The sequence below is a fragment of the Podarcis melisellensis genome (genome assembly GCF_964234715.1).
Source record: "Podarcis melisellensis genome assembly, chromosome: 2".
Lineage (NCBI taxonomy): Eukaryota > Metazoa > Chordata > Lepidosauria > Squamata > Lacertidae > Podarcis > Podarcis melisellensis.
The window spans coordinates 21,908,005-21,932,230 of NC_138529.1; the positions used below are offsets into that span (position 1 = coordinate 21,908,005).

General features: G+C 43.5%; 1 protein-coding gene across 2 annotated transcripts in view; it reads right to left on the reverse strand.

The window, feature by feature from the left end:
* The window catches only part of PITPNC1 (phosphatidylinositol transfer protein cytoplasmic 1), a 127,291-nt gene that overhangs the window by 57,128 nt on the left and 45,937 nt on the right, over positions 1-24,226 (reverse strand). For both annotated transcript variants that reach the window (XM_081899884.1, XM_081899885.1), the window contains one exon: positions 6,740-6,888. In XM_081899884.1, coding sequence (XP_081756010.1) covers positions 6,740-6,888 — 149 coding nt within the window. The remainder of the gene's footprint in view (positions 1-6,739; positions 6,889-24,226) is intronic.

A 24,226-nucleotide genomic window follows, 5' to 3' on the forward strand; every position in this document is an offset into this window, starting at 1 on the left:
TCACTTCTAAATTAATATAGAGTCAAACCAAGAGAGCCTTGAAATAGGCTGCCTGAAAGGAAGTCCTTTAAAATGCATCATATTAGAAACTGCTCATTAAATACTGTACAGGTAGCTTGCATGGTAGAAAATATTAAAATTATGGACAGAGGTTTTTGTCCTAGAATATATGGCAAAAAATGTATATTAAAAAATAGTGGAAACTTTCCGCTTCGAGAACCATAAAAAAGAAGACATAAAGCTGTGTTACTTTGCTAGTGCATTTGCCTTAGGCAAAAATCAGTAGGTAAGGAGCTCACACTTGCCTAAGGGCAATGTGCTACAGAAAGAAGAGAACCATGAGAGCAAAACCGTTTGGTTGCTATGAAGTTGAACATTGCAAGGGAGAAAGATAAAACACAAAAGAGATCACTCCCCTCTTTGCTATATGTGCCCTAGGCGCAAAAGATAAGACGAAAGGTTGGATCAGACACCAACTAGAATGAGACTCTGCATGCACGTACCATGTTTCGATCTGACCATTTCTCCTTTACAGAGTTAAGGAAACGTCCAACATTCTTTCCTTGAACAGGAATAAGATAAAGCATTCCAGTCTGAATTCTTACTCCAGCTGGGACACGTACATTGGGTTTCATAGGTTTTACGTATGTACTCCAAGGTCATTTTGTGCACACCCAGAAGAGTTAATGCATTCCATGAACATGGACTGAACATGTTTACTAAGACCTGCCATTAACTTAAGGTCGAGTACTAAAAATACAGCTTTTTTGTGAAAAATAGTAACCAAGTTAGATATTTCTCCATCACAAAGGGGGACTACTTTTGGTTTTGCACAAATTTCCAGCCCAAAACATTCTGAACAGATATTTGGAATTTTGCTTATTCATGCCTCTTGCCAGTAGAGATTCTCCTTTAAAAAACTGAATGAACACACTGTGGCGATCACACAGGGCCCCCGGACGTTCCACTGTCTATTGATCCCTGTGCCACCACTTTATTTCTCACTGCCACCACCCAGGCCCTACCTGGGACAATACTGAGTCCAGTCAGGGTTAAACTTTTGTTTATTTATTGCAGTTTAACAAGTGTGTGGTTTCATAAACGGTATCGGTCCATTACAATCATGGGGTGCCTATCCAGACCTATAAATTCCGCTACCTGCTCTCACTCACTAAACCACCTTTCCGATATTTACTTGTCTTCCTAGCCCCTAACTGTTCCTGACTCAGCCTATTTCGCTACACTAACTCAACCTACCCACAAACTCTATCCCAATTCATGCCCACTCCAACCAACCACCCAACTCCCAACAAACTCCTCCATGAACGCCTCCAATGAATTCTCCCTTTGCTCCTCCCAGAGCTGGTTTTATAGTCCCACTGACTCCACCCTCCTGGATCCTGACTGGGCAACCTATTCAACTATTTCACCTCCAGCACACTCTCTTATGTTAACGTCACACACACTAACCCAGGGGTCAGCAAGGTTTACCTCACCTGGGTTGGTTCACTCCAGTGGAGATCCTTCTGTGGGCTAGATGTGTGTGTGTGTGAATGTGTGCGCCTGCGATTTCCAGGGTCTGCGCAGACACGATTTCTGGCACTGCAGAAGCGAGTCCCTGCGCCATGCTGCGCCAGTTTAGCACAGCACGCAAGGACTCGATGAGCAGGTGGCTCGGTTCAGGGGTGATTTGTGGGCCGGTTAAATGACCCCCGTGGGCCGCTTGTGGCCCATGGGCCTTAGGTTGCCTACCCCTGCACTAACCTGTCCATGTTTTTATATTCATATGTGTGTAGTTGTGAAGTATTGTCCTAAGAAGCACCACTGTGAAAGCTGGATAACCTGTTCCGGTTCTTATTTGTTAGAAGTTAACCCTAAGTTTGGGTCTGAAGCATGTTGGCATAACGTAATTTGCAAGTGGACTGTGGTTGGTAATCTTGTTGCTAGGCTGTGAAAAGGACAGAGCTGACAGAATTCTGGGGTAGCACTGCAGTGATACAACAGACAGAATATTGCTGTCACAAAGAAGCTCAATAAAATAAATGGACCTAAGGGAACAGAAGTGAATGTGCAAAGCAGCAAAGTTTGGTTAGGCTGCCAGTAGGAAAGCAATTGAAATAGATTAAACAACACATTTTGAAAAAGAGCAATATAAATCTTTCATTTAGAACCAGTCTTCAGTCTGAGCAGAAGCACCAACCCTTCAACATTATCATGTGACCTCGGGATATTAATATATTTTGCTTAAAGAAATTGCAGAGCACAAAGAGGAAAATAAGATATTCCCCAATCATGTCCTTCACTTTACTGTTATAGGTTACTGATGCTCAAGGATATATATATATATATATATATATATATATATGCAGGTTTTGGTGTCCTCGGGTGTCTTCCCGTGTAAAAGTTGGGGTGTCTAGGCGACGTTTCGACGAGGTCTCACTCGTCATCTTCAGGCTGGTGCTTTCGGCTTCTTGTTACTGGAACAGAGCAGGATCTCAGTGTTTGAGTTCCTATAAATACTGTTGAGGGGGTGTGGTGTATAGCCTCCAATGTTCTGGGCAGAGAGGAAGTTCCCAGGCTAGTGTGCCTTTTCTTCTTTTGTTCCTTAATTACTTGAGGGATATCTTGAGTGATTTCTTGAGTGATATCCTGAGTACCACTTAGGTGGGTCATTAGGTGTGGATTGGTTGCTAAAGTCTTTGTGTCTTGACCTCTTGAACTTTGTGAAGAGTTTTTCTGAGAAGATGGCTGTACTGCACTTAGTTGTGCTCTGGCTTGGCTTCGTGTATAGGGGCGAGCTGTGGTTTTGTGGCCTGTGTCAGCCAGATCTGTGTAGGGATTGCAGGGGGGTGCAGCATCCGGAGGTGCCACCATGGTTTGGCTACTGGATGGTGTCTGTAATTTATCTGTGGAGAGGGTTTGGGTTTGGGTCTGGTGTGGTTGATTGGTGATGGCGTTCTGTGTGCCTCTGGATCTGGTGTCAGTTTTTGTGGGGAGGGCTAATTTCCAGATGTCTGGCAAGCGGGATGTGTCGTCACGCTTGTTCATGTTGTGAGGGTGTTTCTCTATCTCGATGGCTTCCATGATTATTCTCTTGTGGTGATGTTCCATGTTAAAGAGCAATTTGGAATCTGCAAAATTAATTTCGTGTCCTGTTTCTTTCATGTGTTGGAAAAGAGAGGAAGTTTTTTCTTCTTTTTTGACGGCATTCTTGTGTTCTGCGATACGTGCATTTATTCGTCTGTTTGTTTGTCCAATGTACGTGGCTGGGCAGACTTTGCAGGGTATTTCATAGACCCCTTGGTTTTCCAACTGGATTTTATCCTTGGGGTTTCTGAGGATATTGGCTATTTTTTGGTTGGTGCAAAAGGCTGTTTTGATATTGTGTTTATGGAGGATTTTGCTAATTTTATCTGTAGTGCCCTTGATATAAGGAAGGAGGGCCATGCCATTGTTTTCTTCTGTGTCTTGGTTTTTGGGGGGTGTTTCTTTTTGGATTAGCTTCGTAACCCTGTTTTGCTGGTATCCATTGGCAATTAACACATTTGAGAGATTCTGTAACTCAGTTGTCAAGTGGTCTTTGTCAGCCAGGCGTTTGGTTCTGGAGATGAGAGTCTTGGCTACGGAGTTTATTTGTGCAGGGTGGTGGTGTGATTGTGCATGTAAGTAGCGGTTGGTGTGTGTTTTTTTCCGGTAGATAGTGTGTCCTAGGGAGCCATCAGGTTTTTTGTAGATTAGGACGTCAAGGAAGGGAAGTTGGTTGTTGGCTTCTATTTCCATAGTGAATTGTATTTTGGGGTGTAGGCTGTTGAGATGTGTGAGGAAGCTATCCAGTTTTTCCTTCCCGTGTGGCCAAATTACAAAGGTGTCGTCAACATATCTGAGCCAAAGTTTGGGTTTGTGTTCTGACTTGTCTAAAGCATTGGTTTCAAAGTGTTCCATGTACAGGTTTGCGATGACCGGCTATACACCACACCCCCTCAACAGTATTTATAGGAACTCAAACACTGAGATCCTGCTCTGTTCCAGTAACAAGAAGCCGAAAGCACCAGCCTGAAGATGACGAGTGAGACCTCGTCGAAACGTCGCCTAGACACCCCAACTTTTACACGGGAAGACACCCGAGGACACCAAAACCTGCATTCCTGTACCCGTGAAAATCTACGAAAGCATATATATATATATATATATATATATATATATATATATATATATATATATATATCTCCATAATGTCACCTTGCTTTGCTGACATAAACCTGTTGCCCCCCCCCATGAGTCATTTCTCTTGTAGAGTGATGTTTGCTTATACTTCCACAAGCAATTCTCTGTGCATTGTGAGCCAGACTGACTTTAGGCACACTGCTGATGTAGACAAGTAGAACCATCGTGTCAGACAGGATTTAATTTTAAAGCACCTTTTTCCAACACTGCAGTTACTGATTTGAGTGTTTCAGGCAAAAATGCTTTTTTGAAAAGAAAAAACTTGGCTTCAACTGGAAAGATGACACCTTCTATCTTCTAATATACTTTACACATTAGAGAATCTGAGAGACCATGACAAACATGAATTAATTAGTCCACTCAATCCTTTTGAGCTTAAAAGCCAAGAATTATTATCATCAGCTTTGGTGGGACATAAACCTCAAGAAGGACTGGACCCTGAAGCTATCCTACAGCATATGCTCATTGGGAGTTCAATGAAAGTGCAATCCTGACTTGAACTTTTGATAGCCAACTTTTCTCCATGCAGGAAATCCTTATCGTCCCAGAGATACATTAATGTGGACAAATCTAGTGTGTAAAATAGACATTTTCACAACATCAGTGAGCTTATAAATGATCCATGAGTGAAATTTTCTTCTATGCACTCCAAACATTTCTAGCTCTCGTGATTCTCTACAGCAGTGTTGGCCAAACTTCGGTCTCCAGCTGTTTTGGGACTACAACTCCCATCATCCTTAGCTAACAGGACCAGTGGTCAGGGATGATGGGAACTGTAGTACAGTAGAACTTCTATTTACAACAGCCTCCACTCGTGGACGTTCCAAGTTGCGACCACGGCAAACCCAGAAGTAAGTGGCAGGTTTGCCGCCGTTCATGCCAGCGCAGAAGTGGCGATATCGCCGCCCGCGCCTGCACACAGCTACCAAAACAGCTGGGGACCCAAGTTTGGCCAACACAGTGTTCAGAAAGTGTTCAGAAAGGTTGGCTTGGGTCAGAAACCAGTCATTATTCTTCTTGGTCATCACCCATCCTTCTCCTCCTCGAAGTCCTCTGGTATGTATAAGACACTTGCGGCAGGGCATTGTCTCACATATTGCACTGAGAAGGCAGAACCAAGGCAAGTCTCTTGCACTGCCTGTTTCAAATCCCAGAGCTGGAGAGATCATCCACCCACCTGACCAACTCTTCCACACTGGAATTTGGGGAGGCCTGATGTCGTACTGAGCTTTGGAACAGCAATTCCTTGAAATTCACTGGGAGCTCCAGGGAGGGGAGAGGATTTGTATGTTGCTGCACATCCTGACTAGGACATAGGCTGTCACCAGAGGCAGTTCCCCTGGTGACTGGATTTATGGGGAATTGCTTGCACAAATCCTTATCTTCAGTGCACTTTAAGCATCATTGTATCTGGAGTCCTGCCTGGTCTTCATTCATGTCACCTTATAGTTTGTTTTCTCTCAGGTATAATTCTTAGACTAATCTGTACAGAAAGGGGAAGCTGTGCTGACTTTTGTCTCACATGTCAGCTGCTAAACAGTGACCAGTGGTCTGCGAGCTTCATTCAGGTGGTCTGTGGGATGTCTGTGATGAACGCTTACAATTTCAATTCAAATTGGAATATATGAAGTAAAAGAAGCAATAAAAACAGAATTAAAAATCATATGCAGAATCTAGCGCATTAGAATTGCTATAGCAGGCAGAAAAATCATTAAGATTGGCCAAGACCTTCAGCAATTTCCAAGTGGGCCCATAGAGGGGGGAAGTTTGGGAAGCACTGAGACAGAGAGTTGTGCAAGTGCAACTGTAACACATATATACCGGGCATAAAACCTAAACAAAATGTCTTAAAAAGAAATGGAGAAGAGGAAAGTACAGTGGTACCTCGAGTTAAGTACTTAACTCGTTCCGGAGGCCTGTTCTTAACCTGAAACTGTTCTTAACATGAAGCACCACTTTAGCTAGTGGGGCCTCCTGCTGCCGCTGTGCTGCCAAAGCACGATTTCTGTTCCCATCCTGAAGCAAAGTTCTTAACCTGAAGCACTATTTCTGGGTTAGCGGAGTCTGTAACCTGAAGCATATGTAACCTGAAGTGTATGTAACCCGAGGTACCACTGTACCGTATTTTTCTGTCTATAAGATGCCCCCATGTATAAGACATCCCTTATATTGGGGGACTCCGATTTAAGAAAATGGGGGGAGATGGCCCCTGTGTATAAGACACCTCCAACTTTTGGACATTATTTTTAGGGGTGGAACCTAGTCTTATACACGGAAAAATATGGTATGTCATTTCCAAAGCTACTACTCTGCCCCCATGCCACACTCCTTTTCAATGGCAAAGGCTGCACATTTGGAAATAACCTTCACCCCCATGGTTCCTCTCATAAATTCTATAAATCAGTGGTTTTCCACCACACACCCTGTGCCTGAAACAGAACAAACTGCACAAGAAGACTTTACCTCCCAAATCTGCACAGACATTCCAGGACAATGCAATGGCAGAAATGTTTACCTGTTCAGATAAACCCGTTTTTCGGTCAGTTGACCATTCCCATAATTCGGATCTTCATAGGGTTCGTTCTGCACCACTTCTACCCCTTCTCCACGATCACTTTGCTCGTGGCTGTGTTTACTGATCATGTACAGCTGTCCAATTCTGTACTGCAAAGCAAAAGGAGAAGCAAAACATTTAGGTCTGCCGCAAAATCATCGGGGAAAGAAGTGAACCTCACCCTAGTAATCAGCATAATGAAAAGTATTTCTTGAAGAAATCTGCTAACTGCCCTGAGAATGGCTGATGGGGATAAATAATTGAGATGCGTCTGTATAACCTTTATACACAAGGCCTTTCCAAAGCGTTTCTAGCTATCAATTTAACATTACAGCATCATAGGGCTGCTTCAGACAGTTGTAAATCGCTCTACATGGAATGGTTCTTAAAGCTGTGAGGAGCATGTAACCGAACTCTCTCACATACATAGGCAGCCCCTGGATCTTAACAGCAATTCACAGCAAGTTCGTTGACAGGAAAACGTGGCCTCACAATCGCAGAAATTGCTCCTAGATGTGTCAGCTTAGATGGGCCAGTTCAAACATTTCTTTCTTCCCATAGCTGCCTCTATTTGGGCCACTCTACATACAGCATCTTAGCCCACCTGAGACTATTAAAAATAGTTTTTGATTATAGGGGAACCTGAATGGATTTGTTCCAGAAGTGGGCAGAGAAGGAATGAAATATCTAAAGTAACATGAATGCATTATTTTTCAAAAGACCTTGAAGATTCCTTTGAACTGATTTGTAAATAGTAGCCTAAATCCCCAAGAGATTCATCCTCAGGCTGGCAGGGACAGTATGATGCGAAGCAAAACTAACTTCTTCCTCTTTTTCTTTTGGCAACAATTTATTATTCAATTACCTGCTTCATTTAATTAACAAAATTTATATGCCAATTGATTGTAGTAAAACCTCTAAAGCGGTTGACAGGAAATGTTAATATTATCAATAAAAACAATTAAAAACATTTAAAAATAACTATAATTAGAAGTAAAATACACTTATTTCAGTTAACAGAATGCATATACTGCAAAATGTATATAATGTGAAACTTAAAGGACATTAGTTGTAAACTGTCCACAAAAATATTAAATAAGTGCAGAAGTGCAAGTGTTTAACAACTTTCAGAATAGACTTTGACTTCAGTTGAACCTAGTTAAATTGAGTAGCAGCTGAGATTTTTAAAATTAAACATAAACCAAGGGGGGAATTCAGGGTAGTTCTAAATGAGGTTATGTGTGTATGGAATGGCTCTGCTCATGTAAAAAGGCTTTCCCTCCTATTCTCCCCCCCCCCAAAAAAGCCACCTGCTCTGGGCTTTTCACCATCACTCTGGAACAGAAATGGGGGAGGCGGGCATGAGGAAGAGCTGAGGGGGAGAAGTCCTATTGTGTGAGCAGACCTGTTTGTGTGCATGCAACAACTTAGATATTTGCAAAAGTCAAGTCTCTATTTAGTGGGTACATTTCGACATTAAAACATTTTAAAGTAAAAAAAAAACACAAAAATTTCAAGTACACATTGTACTTGATCTTTTAAAATGCACATTTCTGAAAGTACTGTGTTGAGTTAAAACTGAGATAATCCAATTACAGATAACAAAGAGTTACAGAATGGCCCTTGTGCCTTGGGTATTAAAAAAGCTGATGCTTATATTGTGGCAGTAACCCTGCAGATGAAGTGTTATATCATTATTACAAACTGTGCCTACCATAGCACAAGTGGGTTTTTGTTATACGTTTAATGTATTCATAATTAGAACTCGGCTACTAACGTCTACTTAAAAGCTTGTGGATCATTTAACCTACGGAGATGTTTTCTGTGGAAAAAATTGCACAATAGCAGATTGATCTTTATACTCAATCTCACCTCTGTGGAAGCCAAGGACGATTTTGCAACTGATCGCCATACAGATTACATAAATATATTGTAGCATATAGAACTAGCATAGAATTCATCTGAACAACAGGAAAGGCAAGAAAGGGGGTGGATTATAAGATTTACTGTCAACAGAGAGTTCCCAGGTAGAAGCTGTCCTAGCCATAAAATTATAAATTAAAATGTGAACAATGGATGCTGCCAAGCAGAGATGGGAAAACGCAGTCATTTGCTGGGACACATACTGGCCCCATGGAGAACAGTAAGGTCCAAAGTGTCCCAGCACAGCATCAGAATATGTTCAAATGTTCCAGGGATATAAGTGGAGCACTTGTGTATCTTTGGTCTGCAATCCCATTCCATCTGCTCAGGGTCTGAATGGGCTCGTATTTCAGGTGTTTGAAATGACAGCAAGAATGGATTATATATGCACATATTTTTAGGGCTGAAAAGAGCGTAAATATGTAGCACAATCCAGCAGCATCTAGGCACTTTTAGATTATATTCAGGGCTTTCCCCCTTCAGCCGGAACTCTCCAGCAGCAGCAAAGCATATGCCCGCACTGCCCAGGACGGGCGCGCTTCCGAGGGGCGCGCGCGGAGGGTGCCCTCCCAGGCACGGGATAGCTGCTTGGGTGCCAGAGTGGCACTTGCAAGCGTACAGTTATACCTCGGGTTACATACGCTTCAGGTTACAGACTCCACTAACCCATAAATATTACCTCGGGTTAAGAACTTTGCTTCAGGATGAGAACAGAAATTGTGCAGCGGCGGCGCGGTGGCAGCAGGAGGCCCTATTAGCTAAAGTGGTGCTTCAGGTTAAGAACAGTTTCAGGTTAAGAATGGACCTCTGGAACGAATTAAGTTCTTAACCCAAGGTACCACTGTACTGGACAGAGCAATCCAAAGCCTGACTGGGGAGAAGCAAAATTGCAGACCCGCCATTGCATCCAAAGCCCCAGCACTCATGCCATCGAGGGCAGAAGGGTGTGCGTGTCCCTTTTCTCGATACGCCAGCTCCTGACTGGCAACTGAGGGGCCCAAGGATTGGGCCCCTTGGGGACTCTGCTGGCGCCTCGCCATTTTTCAGTGCTTTCTGCCACAGGGTGTGCTGCCTCCCCCACCAAAAAACAGTGCTCCTTTCTGCAGCCAATGCTACAGACTCTCCTACTGGTCCCAGACATTGCCACAGGAATGGAAATGGAAGAGGCCGGGCAGCATGCAACATATCTGCATGCCCTGCAACATTTCACAGGTGAGAGCAAAGGCGTTCCTGAGCATGGGTACCTTCCACAGCAAAGAGAGATCTGTGGAAGGGAGAGACACGGAGACACGAGGGAGGAAAAGTCCAAGCTGCATCTGCAGCAAAGGGAGGCATGACATTCAGTTCAGGGGGTTCAATGTACCCTTTGGTTCTCAGAATGATTTACTGAAAAACATCTACAAGGAAGAGTTATAGGTTGTTCACCTGAGCCTGTCTGTAAATGCATTCTTGCTCTTTTCCTTTTTTTAAAGCACTCTATAACTCTTATTTATCTAGCACAGAGGAGGAGGCTCAAGGCTACAGCACGAAGCTGGCGATCAGCATGCCTGGATATGCCTTTAACTGAGCCTGTGTGTATTTAGTGTCAGCACTGAGTGAAGCACCAGCGTTTTCTGCAAGACATCCTTGTGGTTTTGTGACAAAGCCTACAATTAGAATAATTTTTAAACTGGGAACCTTCCCTGCTCCAGAGGCAGCTTCAGAATGGCAGGGAAAGGAACTTCATGTTCCGGAAGGTTCCTCCCACACAAACAAAAACAAAAAACCCTAGAAGATGGGTTTAGGGAGGAGGTAGGAAAAGCAGAGCACTGCCCTGCCCCCCCCCCAGCATCTGGCTTGGAGGGGAGATATATAGTATACCTCCCACTGCTGCCTTTTAAAGCACTGTTTAACACCCCCAAGTGTTCTGCAAAAGGTGGAGGGGGTGCTGTGAGGTATAACAGGACCAGTGGCATAGCGTGGGTTGTCAGCACCTGGGGCAAGGCAAGTAATTTGTGCCCCCTAACCCGTGGATTTGCGCCCCCTAACCCTAACCCCCAGATGTTGTGCCCGGTGCGGCCGCCCCCCCTGCACCCCCCACGCTACGCCACTGAACAGGACTGGGAATATCCTAATTAGGGCAATGTAAAAATCTGTTCCAAGCTATTCCAAGTCAAGTTTTTGTTTTTGTTTTAATCACATCACCCTCAGGAGCCCCAAAGTGAAATATGGGCAGTGAATGAGGCTGTGGAGAGCAACGCAAAGGTTACAAACTTTTTTTAAAAAAAAAAGTTTAAATGAAGAATACAAACATACAACCTTCAGCCACCTTGTAACACTGATGAGGTAAGAACCACGCCAAATTTCCATCACAATAATATACATAAAGCTTGTTGGATCAGGCCCCATCTCGTCCAGCATCCTGTTCTAACAGTGACAGCTTAGATACCTGTGGGGAAACCTGCAAGTAAGACCCGAGCACAAGAGCACTCCCTCTTCCTGTGGCTTCTGGTATCTAGAAGTATTACTCCTCCAACTGTGGAGGCAGAGTGTAGCTATCATGGCTAGTAGTCATTTATAACCTTATTCTTCTCCACTGGATGCGGGTGGCGCTGAGGTCTAAAACCACTGAGCCTCTTGGGCTTGCCGATCGGAAGGTCGGTGGTTCGAATCCCCGCAACGGGGTGAGCTCCCATTACTCTGTCCCAGCTCCTGCCAACCTAGCAGCTCAAAACATGCCTGTGCAAGTAGATAAATAGGTACTGCTGTGGCGGGAAGGTAAACGGCATTTCCATGCGATCTGGTTTATGTTACGGTGTTCTGTTGTGCCAGAAGCGGTTTAGTGATGCAGGCCCCATGACCCAGTAAGCTGGCTGTGGACAAACGCCAGCTCCCTCGGCCTGAAAGCGAGATGAGCGCCGCAACCCTATACAGTGGTACCTCCGGTTATGAACTTAATTCGCTCCGGAGGCCCGTTCTTAACATGAAACCGTTCTTAACCTGAGGCGCGCTTTCGCTAATGAGGCCTGCCCTTCAGTGCACAACTTCCGCTTACATCCTGGAACAAAGTTTGCTTCCAGGAGCACCTACTTCCAGGTTAACGGAGCTCATTACCCAAAGCATTTGTAAGGAGGACGCAAGGAGTAACCAGAGGCATTATTGTAGTCACCTTTGACTGGACTTCACTGTCCAGGGATCCTTTACCTTTTTTTACATTTCTCCTCCATTAATTTGTCAAATCCTTTTAAAAAACCACTGAAGTTGGTGGCCTCCTATGGGAGTGAGTTCCATAGTTTAACTATGTGCTTCATGAAGAAGGGCTTTCCCCTAGACAATTTCTGCAGAATTACTTTTCCAGTTTGGGGAAAACTTATTGTCGCCCCTTTCCCTAGTGAATTGTGGTTTAAAAAACAACAACCAGCTTAGTGCTAGCAAGCAGCAAAAAATGGAAAAGCAATTAATGGGTAGAGCTACAAGGCTCTGGCCTGAAGCTAGCCCACTTCTCTTCCAAATTGGCATGTACTTGCCAATTTCTCATGTACTTGCAACATCTGCTCCCTTCCATCCTTTAAGCCATGGTAGAAATTACATTGAGAAACATGGAGAGCTCCCTTCATCAAGAGAGCAACTATTCACTCCCGAGGATGAAACATCAATAACCGTAAGAGGGATGTGCTAATTACTGGAGATTGTTATTTGTCCCAGACTATATAACTGTACATTAATTGACTTAGATGTCATTGTATCAGCTTCTTTGGAAGGATTATTTAATGGCCTTCCATATGCAAATTGTGTATATCTGTATGGTACTGAGAAATCAGAAACTGTACTATACGCATTATTGTTGTATAATTTTTAGAGAGATGGAAGAATCAGACTTATTTCACTTTTGTTCCCTTTCCAGGAAAGTCTCTGTCTGTCCGTCTCTCTCTGTGTGTACACATGCATTTTAGTATTTTAACTTTTCATATATTTTAAACTATTTTTTCTAGACTTTATTGTTGTATCATTTTGTAAACTGCTTTCATGTTGTTATTGTTTTACAATCAAACAGTGTACAAATTTTATGAAATAAATAAATTATATTTTTAGAGCAAAGGGGGCACAAGCAAATGAGAAGAGCTGAGCCCTCCTACATCCTTCACTTCCTTCTTAGGTCTTCCCTCAAATACTTTTTCACCCAGATGAAACAGATTGGCTGAGGAAAGAAATATATGAAGAGAGAAGACCGAGATAAAGGGGGGAAGAGTTAATCATCCTTATCTACTTTTGCTCTAAAAATGTCCCAGCCCTCTGCTTTATAAGTAATTGAAGCAGACCTGGTTTGAAACAAAAAAGATTGCCAATAACATGCCTAATTTGGACCTTAATTCTTTTTTCTTCTTATCTGAAGCTGAAAAAGATTTCTTAAAAGTTAAGTACTGCAAGAGTGCCTGGTCATGCCGCTGGTGAATAATGGATCTCTAAGTGCATTCCATTTGTAGCCAAAATTCAAGAAATAAAAAAGGAGGAATGACAGGAATCTGCTAAGGAGACATGTATCAGGTGAATTCAAAGTTCATATGAACGCAAGAAATGTTTTACCCCTTTAAACTGCAGAGATATTTCAACTGTTTAAAAATTACAAGCTTATAAAAAACTTAGAAAATTGTAGAATTGTTTTTACAGTTAAAAGAATACTTGGACATTTATATATTTTCCACAAAACTGCACACACAGGGCTTTGTAGAAAAAATAATAATCTACGGGGTAATATCCAACATTAGTCAAAATACGTTAAAGCTAAACACTCACAATAGACTGCAAGAAGATCAAACCTCTCCCTTCTTAAGGAAATCAGCCCTGAGTGCTCACTGGAAAGACAGATCCTGAAGCTGAGGCTCCAATACTTTGGCCACCACATGAAAAGAGAATAATCCCTGGAAAAGACCCTGATGTTGGGAAAGATGGAGGGCACAAGGAGAAGGGGATGACAGAGGACGAGATGGTTGGACAGTGTTCTCAAAGCTACTAACATTAGTTTGACCAAACTGCGGGAGGCAGTGGAAGACAGAAGTGCCTGGTGTGCTCAGGTCCATGGGGTCAAGAAGAGTTGGATGCGACTAAACGAATAAAAAACAACAACAAACACTCACAAATTTGCAAAGTTCATTATTCACTGACTTCCAGAAACAAAACAAAAAACATAACCCCTCAAAGCAAAATATAAAAAGAAAGCCTGAACTCCGGAGTCCTTTGGGGACACAGAGACGACATACACCTGCATAAGAAGACAAGTCAGAAGACAAGACCAATAGTCCAACGGTCAATAAGGCAGCTTCTGCACATGCTGTAGAGCAGGCTTCCTCAACCTCAGCCCTCCAGATGTTTTTGGCCTACAACTCCCATGATCCCTAGCTAGCAGGACCAGTGGTCAGGGCTGATGGGAACTGTAGTCTCAAAACATCCAGAGGGCCGAGGCTGAGGAAGGCTGCTGTAGAGGGAAGTAAGGGGCAGATGGGGCTCCTCAACCCTGGGAAGGCAGCCCATCTAGGAGAAGGAAAACTCTTATCCTATACCTCCACTGCCTTGTGGGACATCTTTAGGAGAAGAAAAGCCTAAGGAGTAAACCCTACACAAATCCGAAGTGGAGTCCCTAAGATGGTTGGATGGCGCCTTGTATGCCCCTCCTCCTGGCATCTCCTGGAGCCAAGCTAATGCCAAATGTATTGTTCTGCTTTCCCTGTGGACCACATAAACAAGGCCAGGGTGTGTGTGTGTGTCTGTATTGTTATCTGGGCAGATCAGGACCTCCATACATACTGTCCAGGCTTGCACCCTGCGGAGCTCACTTTGATGCTGCTAACGCAGTGGTTTCACTTCAGCCCTGGAGGCACACTTCATTGTCTCGAGACAGATGGATGCAAACAGCAGCAATATTCTCCCACCAACCCATGACTGAAAGCCGGTTGCCAGCAGGAAAGAGGCACCCTCTACCTCCCAGTGGTACTGCCAACTTTTAAAACCATATTACTCCTATAGTGAGGGACGCAGGTGGCGCTGTGGGTTAAACCACATAGCCTAGGACTTGCCATTCAGAAGGTCGGCAGTTTGAATCCCCGCGACAGGGTGAGCTCCCGTTGCTCGGTCCCTGCTACCGCCAACCTAGCAGTTCAGAAGCACATCAAAGTGCAAGTAGATAAATAGGTACCGCTCTGGCGGGAAGGTAAACGGTGTTTTTGTGCGTTGCTCTGGTTCGCCAGAAGCGGCTTAGTCATGCTGGCCACATGACCCGGAAGCTGTACGCTGGTTCCCTCGGCCAGTAAAGCGAGATGAGCGCCGCAACACCAGAGTTGGCCACGACTGGACCTAATGGTCAGGGGTCCCTTTACCTTTTACTCCTGTAGTGAAATATACTGAAAGTTTTCTTTGCTGGTTACAATAATTAAATTTATGGTTGCCAGAGGCAACTGTATTTGTGGACCTATACTATGAACTGTGTGTACTGTAATCTTTTTCTTTTCTGTTAAAGAAAGAAGAGCCATCTGCTTTGAAAAAGAACAAAGCTTTTCTTTTTTTTACAGATATAGTCTAAGAGATAAAAGTAATGTTTTACTTTGCTCTAGCTTTCAACAAGGCAATTTTTGCAAAGCCTATTGTTCTAAATCGTGCTCCGGGTAATCAATTTCAATTATATTTAAAAACCCGTTGATTGGAGTTCAGTTACCATCTGAGCAAACAACAAAGTGGTTATTCGTGAGCATGAGAAACACAAAGCAACTCAAAGTCAATTCAAGGTCTCATTTTGAGTGGAATGCTAATTAGACAAAAAAGTAGAATCATATGAATTGATTTCAATGTTTCTGTGAGTGTCGTGAGGTGGCAAGTCTCATCAGCTGCCAAATTCAGCACCAGCTGAAGTTTCCAAACCATCTAAATAGGCAGCCCTATATATAACGCCTTCCAGTAATCCTACCTACAGGTTATGTGACCACAGACAACAGTATCCAAAAAGAGGCGCAACTGGGCCACCAGCCAAAGCCGATATAAAGCATTCCATGTCACCAAGACCACTAGAGCTTCAAGATATAGCAAAGGATCCAGGGGTACCCCAAGCAACATACCTGCTCTTTCAGAGGGAGTATAACTTTTTGTGAACCCTGTTTATAATCTGCACAGCCCTAGCTGCCACCAAGCCTCATTAGACTATCTTAGATACTATGGAACTGGCAGACCACTAAGCTGTACTTGCAACCAGTACTGGGTCCATACACCGTGACCCCTTCTCCAAGCATCTTCTCCCTCACAGCAGTATCCAGGAATGAGAATCAAGGGAAATTAAAGGTGGATGGGGCAGGTTTGTAATCCATAACCTATATCCCTTCAACATGTTAATCCTGCCGCTAGTGCCCCTGCTATCACATCTCTTCTTGCCACAACTTGTCCTAAATCCCCAGACCAGATGCCAGAGAACTTCTGATGTGCCAAGTTGCTGGTTTATGTGTGGTGGGACTCCCCAGTCCTTTCCACAGTTTTCTAACACTTACATGTCCTGACAGATATGCACTAAAGTGTGCTCACTCTCTGGCTTTTCCTCTGCTATTAGCTGTGAACTAGGTCTCTCCTTCCTACACGGGTGATGGTGGCCGAGTAGGGTGGGAGAGGCAGCTGAATTCTGATGCACTTGGATGAATTACCCAGTGATTCTACCTCTCCCTGCTGCTTGTAACTGGGAATAGAATCTTGTTTTATCGTCGTTTTTTATGTTATAAATAAATCCAGATTAAAGAAAAGAACTGGCTGTGCTTTGCTTTGACAATGCTTTATGTGACATTTAACAATTTATGCAGCTGTTCTATCCCTGCTGCTTAAAGGTTACATTTGCTAGCCTTGTGTTTCCCGGTGACACAAAGAGAATGCACAATTAGAAGTCATATCCCCTAAAAGGCTCCAAAGGATGCTAAATCCACTTTCTCCATTGTGTGCCTCTCACAGCTTATTTTACTTAGTGCCAAGAGATAAAAACGCTTTAGAGTGTCCATCCTGAGTCTGGCTTCATTTGACATCAACACAATAGGCCAAAACATATATATTAGAGTGGGAATTATCCATCTTCTGCATTATCGCCTGAGACAAACCAAGGCTCTGTTTACAAGGAGCACTTCTGGTCTTCTAATAGCCTGGCTCCAAAAGAAGAGTGCTGTTATTAAATATTATGTCGTGTATCACTAAAACACGCTCAGCATCAGGCAGTGCATTATTTGTCAGACAGACTGGAGGGCTTCCCTTTTGGGATGAGAATCCCTTGGTTCTTTGTTCCAGGGTGAGATTATGTCGCTCTCAGTGTTTGAAACTCCCATTGTTCTAGGTGCATTTTGTGACAGGGAATTTCATCAGCGCGAGCAGTTTCTGAGCTCTGGGCGCAATACTGCACCTAAGATTTTCAGATTAAAACTGCAGAGTGGAAGGAAAGGAGGGCCTTTTCTGTCTTCCCACTTCCAGCTACTCTCTGAAGACTGGAGATGAGACCCTCTTAAGGATATTAAGCGGATGGGCAGGGGAAGGACTAGACCATGTGGGAAATTGATTGTGTGGGGTTACCTGCCCCCCCATTTTTTATTCAGGTTGGCAGCCCTATGACAATTCAGGAGCTTTCTCATAATCTTAGTCAAACCAAATTTAACCTCCATAAATGGAGAGAAAAAGTTGCATCCAAGGGCTAACATGAACTATTGTTGTATGTCATATTCCCTAACCAAAATATATTTTTACAATAAACTGTTTGAATAGTTCAAATTTAGCTCTGGTTTAACTATTTTTATGCTGAGGGCACATGATTGAAGTTAGCAGAAGTAGGATTGCAACAGAGCTGGGCAAAGTATTACTGCATTAATAACAGTAGTAAGATGTGAGGAATTAAGGCAAAAGGTAGAAGGATCAACAGCTTCCTTCCAGATGACCTGCTTATTAAGCATTCATCTGAATATGTTTGCACAGTTTTCAAAAAAGTTATAAGATGTCCAATATGTCTTGAGCGTTCATTGTGTCTCAAGCAATTGTTAATCCTCACTTTCCTTATGACAAAAAAATCCAGTTTTGGGACTTAAGAGTTTGTTGCGCAAGAGCACCAAATCAACTTTAATTACACAACCTGATTTTGCCATTATGTGATTGAATCCCACCCCAAAACAGTTGACAGTCTGGAAGTGCCCTAACAAGTTTTTGACGGCATAAGCCTCCATGCACAAAATGTGAAAAGCTTATGGCACAATAAATCTGTTAATCTTTAAGGTGCAACAAGACCCTTTGTTGCTTTCAAAGCAGACAGACTGTTCTAAGTAATGATTTGCAGTGCAAATGGAAAACTAAAACAGACAAACAGCTTTACACATTGTGGTGTGGTGAGCCCACAGGCTGCTCTGTACTATTGATTGTCTAAATGTCTGGAAGCTCAAATCATGATCTGAGTTCTAAAGCAAAGATAATATACAAGCCATGGGTTGGTTGGCAATGAGCAGAAACAAGCAATGAAAGAAAGGGACTGTTAACGTTGCTGAGGGCTAATCATCGAGCCTACCTACTGGCAATGAAGGCAGCAAAGAAGGCTGCCTCCATTGCATCCTCACGAGCTTCTCTGGATAGTGTGGAGTCTCTTACAGGCTGGCCTGAAGAGCGTTGCAGAACCAATGGCAGCTCGCTGTGACTAGTTTGCAAAATGTTTTGGGGATAAAATCGCTTGCATCCACAAGGATAGGCAAATTTGGTCCTCCAGATGTTTTGAAACTACAACTCCCATCATCCCTGACCACTGGTTCTGTTAGCTAGGGATCATGGAAGTTGTAGGCCAAAAACATCTGGAGGGCCCAGTCTGCCTATGCCTGATCTTGACTCTGCTGTTACAAGCAAATGAATCTCAAGGGATATCTAGTCCTGTTGTGTTGGATGAGTTTATGGTCAAGGAGTTTGGATCTCACAGGGCAACCACTTGCACTGTGGACCCTTGCCCCTCTTGGCTGATAAAAACTAGCAGGGATGGGAGAGGTGGCTGGGCAAGGGAGGTAATTAATGGGAGGGGGTGGTCCCTACTTGCTTGAAAAAGGCCGTGGTAAATTCACACCTCAAGAAACCCTCCTGGATTCTGAAAATCTAAGAAACTACTGTCCTGTTGCCGATCTTCCCTTCTTGGGCAAGATTTTTAAGTGGGTGGCCATGGACCCGATCCAAGCGCTCTTGGAGAAAACTGGATTTCTAGATCCATTTCAGTCAGCGTGTTGGCCTGGTTTTGGCAGTGAAACTGCTTTGTCTGCTCTGTTGGAAGATGAACAGATGCTTCCCAGTCGTTGAAAACAGGCCCCCAATGCAAACGCACAGCAGCAACTTAAAACATGTCCTATGTGATTACTACTACACACATAGAGAGGCAGTTGTCTAGGGATGCTGGGATGTGATGACTAATTAGCAGGTGGCGCTGCGGCCTAAACCACAGAGACTTGGGCTTGCCGATCAGAAGGTTGGCGGTACAAATCCCCGCGACAGGGTGAGCTCCCATAGCTCGGTCCCTGCTCCTGCCAACCTAGCAGTTCGAAAGCATGTCAAAGTGCAAGTAGATAAATAGGTACTGCTCCGGCGGGAAGGTAAACGGCGTTTCCGTGCGCTGCTCTGGTTCGCCAGAAGCGGCTTAGTCATGCTGGCCACATGACCTGGAAGCTGGACGCCAGCTCCCTCAGCCAATAAAGTGAGATGAGTGCTGCAACCCCAGAGTTGGCCACGACTGGACCTAATGGTCAGGGGTCCCTTTACCTTTACTAGAAGCATGGCATGCTAATGCTGGACTGACTGCATGATGAGAGGAAAAGGCAGCAGATTCTTTTATGTAGCCAGAGCTGCCAAATATTAACTTTACAATTAGCTACTATATGTATACTTTGTATACCTTTTAGACACAATTTTGACCAAAGTGTACTGCAAACTTACAGATCATACAACACAAAATAAGAGATGTAGCAACAAAAGAGAAAGAAGCAGCAGTTAAGACATCAGAGGCAGAATTGGAAGGCTTGCTAAAATATTGTCATCTTCGACACCTGTTGAAAGGCAAGCTGTCAAGGCCCAAACACACACCTCCCTAGGCAAGCTGCTCTACAATCTGGGTGCCACTGCTGAGAAAATGCTGCAGTGACTTTGCAATCACCAACCGTCATTTATTTTGGGCAAAACTGCAGCATTTACGCAGATTGCCTAGTTTAAAAAATCCTGCTTGGGGAAACTAGACACAGGGGAAATGTCAGTGGCCCAAATCTTTCTCCACTTAGCCCAAACCTTTAATGCAAAAGGATTTATCCCAAAGTTGGATGTTATGCTTTATCCAACTGCTGTCTTTCAACATAAGCCCTCTGTGTATCTCTCTTCAGTAAATAATCACACGTTGCTGCGAAGCTTTCAATTGAAAGGCGGCTATTTCTCAAATGAAGAATGTTGTAGTACAACAAGAAGTCTGGTACCCTCTTAAGATTTCTCATCTAGGTGTAGATGAAGCAACATCTTTCTTCATCTTTACCAGTTTTACAAATTCTGGGACAATACTGTCGCTACTGGTATTGACTGGGGATGTTGTTGTTGTTTAGTCGTTTAGTCGTGTCCGACTCTTCGTGACCCCATGGACCAGAGCGCGCCAGGACCACTGCCTCCTGCAATTTGGTCAAACTCATGCTGGTAGTTTCAAGAACACTGTCCAACCATCTCGTCCTCTGTCGTCCCCTTCTCCTTGTGCCCTCCATCTTTCCCAACATCAGGGTCTTTTCCAGGGAGTCTTCTCTTCTCATGAGGTGGCCAAAGTATTGGAGCCTCAGCTTCACGATCTGTCCTTCCAGTGAGCACTCAGGGCTGATTTCCGTCAGAATTGATAGGTTTGATCTTCTTGCAGTCCATAGGCCCCTCAAGAGTCTCCTCCAGAACCATAATTCAAAAGCATCAATTCTTCTGCGATCAGCCTTCTTTATGGTCCAGCTCTCACTTCCATACATCACTACTGGGAAAACCATAGCTTTAACTATACGGACCTTTGTTGGCAAAGTGATGTTTCTGCTTTTTAAGATGCTGTCTAGGTTTGATAATTTTGATTTGTTTGCATTTGAGTTACAGATGGTCAATTCAGAATTGTTTTTTTTTTTTAATCCCTTATTATCATTTTTGAAAGCACTCATTAATTGCATTTGATTCTTTCAGATAAAATACAGTTGTTCTTACAAGAAAGGGCACCAGCCTCAGAAGTGGCATGAAAGCTACACACAGTTCCTTCCTTCAGCTTTTATGTCCAATTAAATCTGGGACAAAAGGAATGTATGGACAGTTGAGCAGTGTCAGAGAAATAAGCTTGCAATAAGATCTGCGTGAGAGATGGGTACGGCAGTGATTGATCCTATGACAAGAATCAAAGATAGATGAGCTTGGTGCATCTGTCTCATTTTATTTCTATTGGTTTAGCCTTTTTTATAACTATTTTTAACCAATCATAAATCTGGTCCTCAACTAGGATGACAGTGTCCTTTTCAGCCTAATTGCCCAGACACAGAAAGATGAAGTGGAAAAATCCTGTTTTGTATAAATAGAAACACTGAACTAAACGTGAACACATGGGATCTCAGCTCTTATGCAAATCAGGCATAATAAGGCAGATATTAGTATTCTAATGAGTTCTGGTGCCTGTACAAGGTGCAATAGGTGACTGTGAATGAAGAAATATAATTGAAAATATTCCTGTTTGGGGAGAATATTTACATATGCACTGACTAATTAATAGATTGATTTTCATAATTAAGCTGGCTTATTTTCTTTATAATTTGCCTACAAGTTAATATACAGTTCTCTTACTTTCTGTATGAAGACTGTTCCAAATAAATAACTCTTGACCCATAGCTCAAATTCCTTTTTCTCAAATTTACTAGCTCTGTCTGAAATACATTATTTTGGGTTGTTAATGTCCTTTGTGGAAAATACTTAAACTAGCAGACAACTCAATGCCAGCTTTACCTAAGAGTTTCAGAAGTCAAAGCTCTCGTTATTTTATTGTCTCAACATCAGCTCTGCTATGTGGCAAATATAAATTAGTGGCAGATTAAAATCCATCTGTCCCTGTATTCTCTGCAGGCTTCAAGTTTATAATAATCCACAGCTCAGTGAGGCTGGGGAGTCAGTTAAAAGGAAAGGATAAAATGGTTTACTGTCCAACTGCATGAATATTTAATCTAGAAACGCACTGTCCTCAACATGAGAATAAATCATATTCACTCATTTACGTATGTTCGAATCCACCACACTGATGTAAATCATTGCAGTCCTTGAAAGAAGTGAATAGTCCAACAATAAACATACGAGGGGCGTTCATTAAAGATTTCCCCTCACGTACTTGCCGTGGACTGAGACAAACGAAACTGGGAACAGTTATTAGTCCTTCTCTACATAGCTACCAGCAAGAGCCAAACACTTCTCCCATCGCTTTATGTAGCTATGGAGACCTCGTCTGTGGAAGTCGGCAGGTTGCGCCAGAAGCCACGACTTGACGTCAGAAATCAGCATTTCATCGTCTGGAAAAAGCTTGTCCGTCAAAAATAACTTCATGATTGGAAAGAGGTGGAAGTCAGATGGTGTGAAGTCGGGAGAATAAGGAGGGTGAGGGAGGATTTCATAGTCACAGGACCATGCTTCCATCTGAGCAACATGCGAGTTGTGAACCAGTGCAGTATTCTGCAGAAGGCGGACACCTTTGGCCAGCATACCATGCCTCTCGATTTTGATGGCCTTCTGCAATTTCTGCAGCAGTGAAGCATAGTATGTCCTGGTAATTGTGGTACCCTTTGCCAGGAAATCCATCATCACTACTCCACACTGGTCCCAAAAGACCGTGCGCATGACCTTGCCCACTGAGTTGGGCATGTGCCTACTTTGGAGATGGTGAGGCAAGAGTGCTTCCATTGTTTGGACTGGGATTTAGTCTCTGAGTCATAATGATGGGCCCATGTTTTGTCCTGAGTAATTAGTCTGGCGAAGAAGTCACCATGGTTTTTGTGACGCATGGCCAAAAGAGCCCGTGAGCATGTGACTCATTCCTGCTTCTGGAAAGGCATCAGCAGCTGGGGAACCCATGGTGTAGACACATTTCCCATGTGCAAATGGTCACGGATGATTTTTTTCTACAGAGCCCACACTGATCTTGACATCTGCAGCTAATTGGCAAATGGTTATGTGGCGATCCTCCAAAATGGCAGCCTACATTTGCCAGATGGTGTCTTCATCAATAGCAGACTGTGGTCGCCCAGGAATGGGAGCTATTCCACCAAAGTCTGACCACACTTGAACTGATGATGCCAGTGCTTGACTACGTCATACTATGGGGCATCCTCCTCATAAGTCCCTTTCATCTCATAGAACGTCTCCCATGCGCCCTTTCAAGCACAGGAACCTGATAACCACTCTGAATTCAACTGGTTCCATTATCAGAGGTTACTCCACATTAGCACCCATAACAGAGAAACCGCTAGGAGTTCAGAGCTACAAATTAACACGTTACCTATGGAGAGATGTATCATTATACATGTGCAATTTTATCCTCCTACGATAACCGGAGGTGGGTCAGGGGAAATCTTTAATGAACAACCCTCATAATTATGCTGTCCTAACATCCACTAAGACTTCATAGAAATTATATTTCCATGTATTATTATTAGTAGTAGTAGCAGCAGCAGTAGCAGCAGTAGTATTTACTGGCACTTCACAATAAGGTCCAAGGGAAGGCTGCAACAATATTAAACTACAATTTTAAACTCAGTTTAAACAATTTACATAGGGTGGGTCCTAAAATATATAAATCTCAGCTGTCAAAAGTCAAGATAAATGGGTGCATCTTCAGCATATGAAGGAAGCTATGCAACGAAGGTGAGAGGCACACCTCCGTGGAGGAGGAATTTCGTGGTTTGGCCTGTTACACAGAATGCCTGCTCCTGGCTGGCACTCTTAACAACCTGTAGGAAAAGAGGTGGCTTTTCAGATATTGTACTATACATCTATTGCAAACTTAAGAAATTTCTTGTTAAGCAACACACCATGACGCACGATACCTATAAATCCCTTTTAGCCAAGCCATGTTCCTTCTTATTCAGAACAGTTCCATATGGAGACTTTTTGGGTATTAGGCATGTTCTTTGTGTATAAACGGGACGCGGGTGGCGCTGTGGGTTAAACCACAGAGCCTAGGACTTGCCAATCAGAAGGCTGGCGGTTCAAATCCCCGCGACAGGGTGAGCTCCCGTTGCTCGGTCCCTGCTCCTGCCAACCTAGCAGTTTGATAGCACATCAAAGTGCAAGTAGATAAATAGGTACCGCTCCGGAGGGAAGGTAAACAGCATTTCCGTGCGCTGCTCTGGTTCACCAGAAGCGGCTTAGTCATGCTGGCCACATGACCCGGAAGCTACACACCAGCTCCCTCGGCCAATAAAGTGATATGAGCGCCGCATCCCCAGAGTCGGTCACGACTGGACCTAATGGTCAGGGGTCCCTTTACCTTTACCTTTT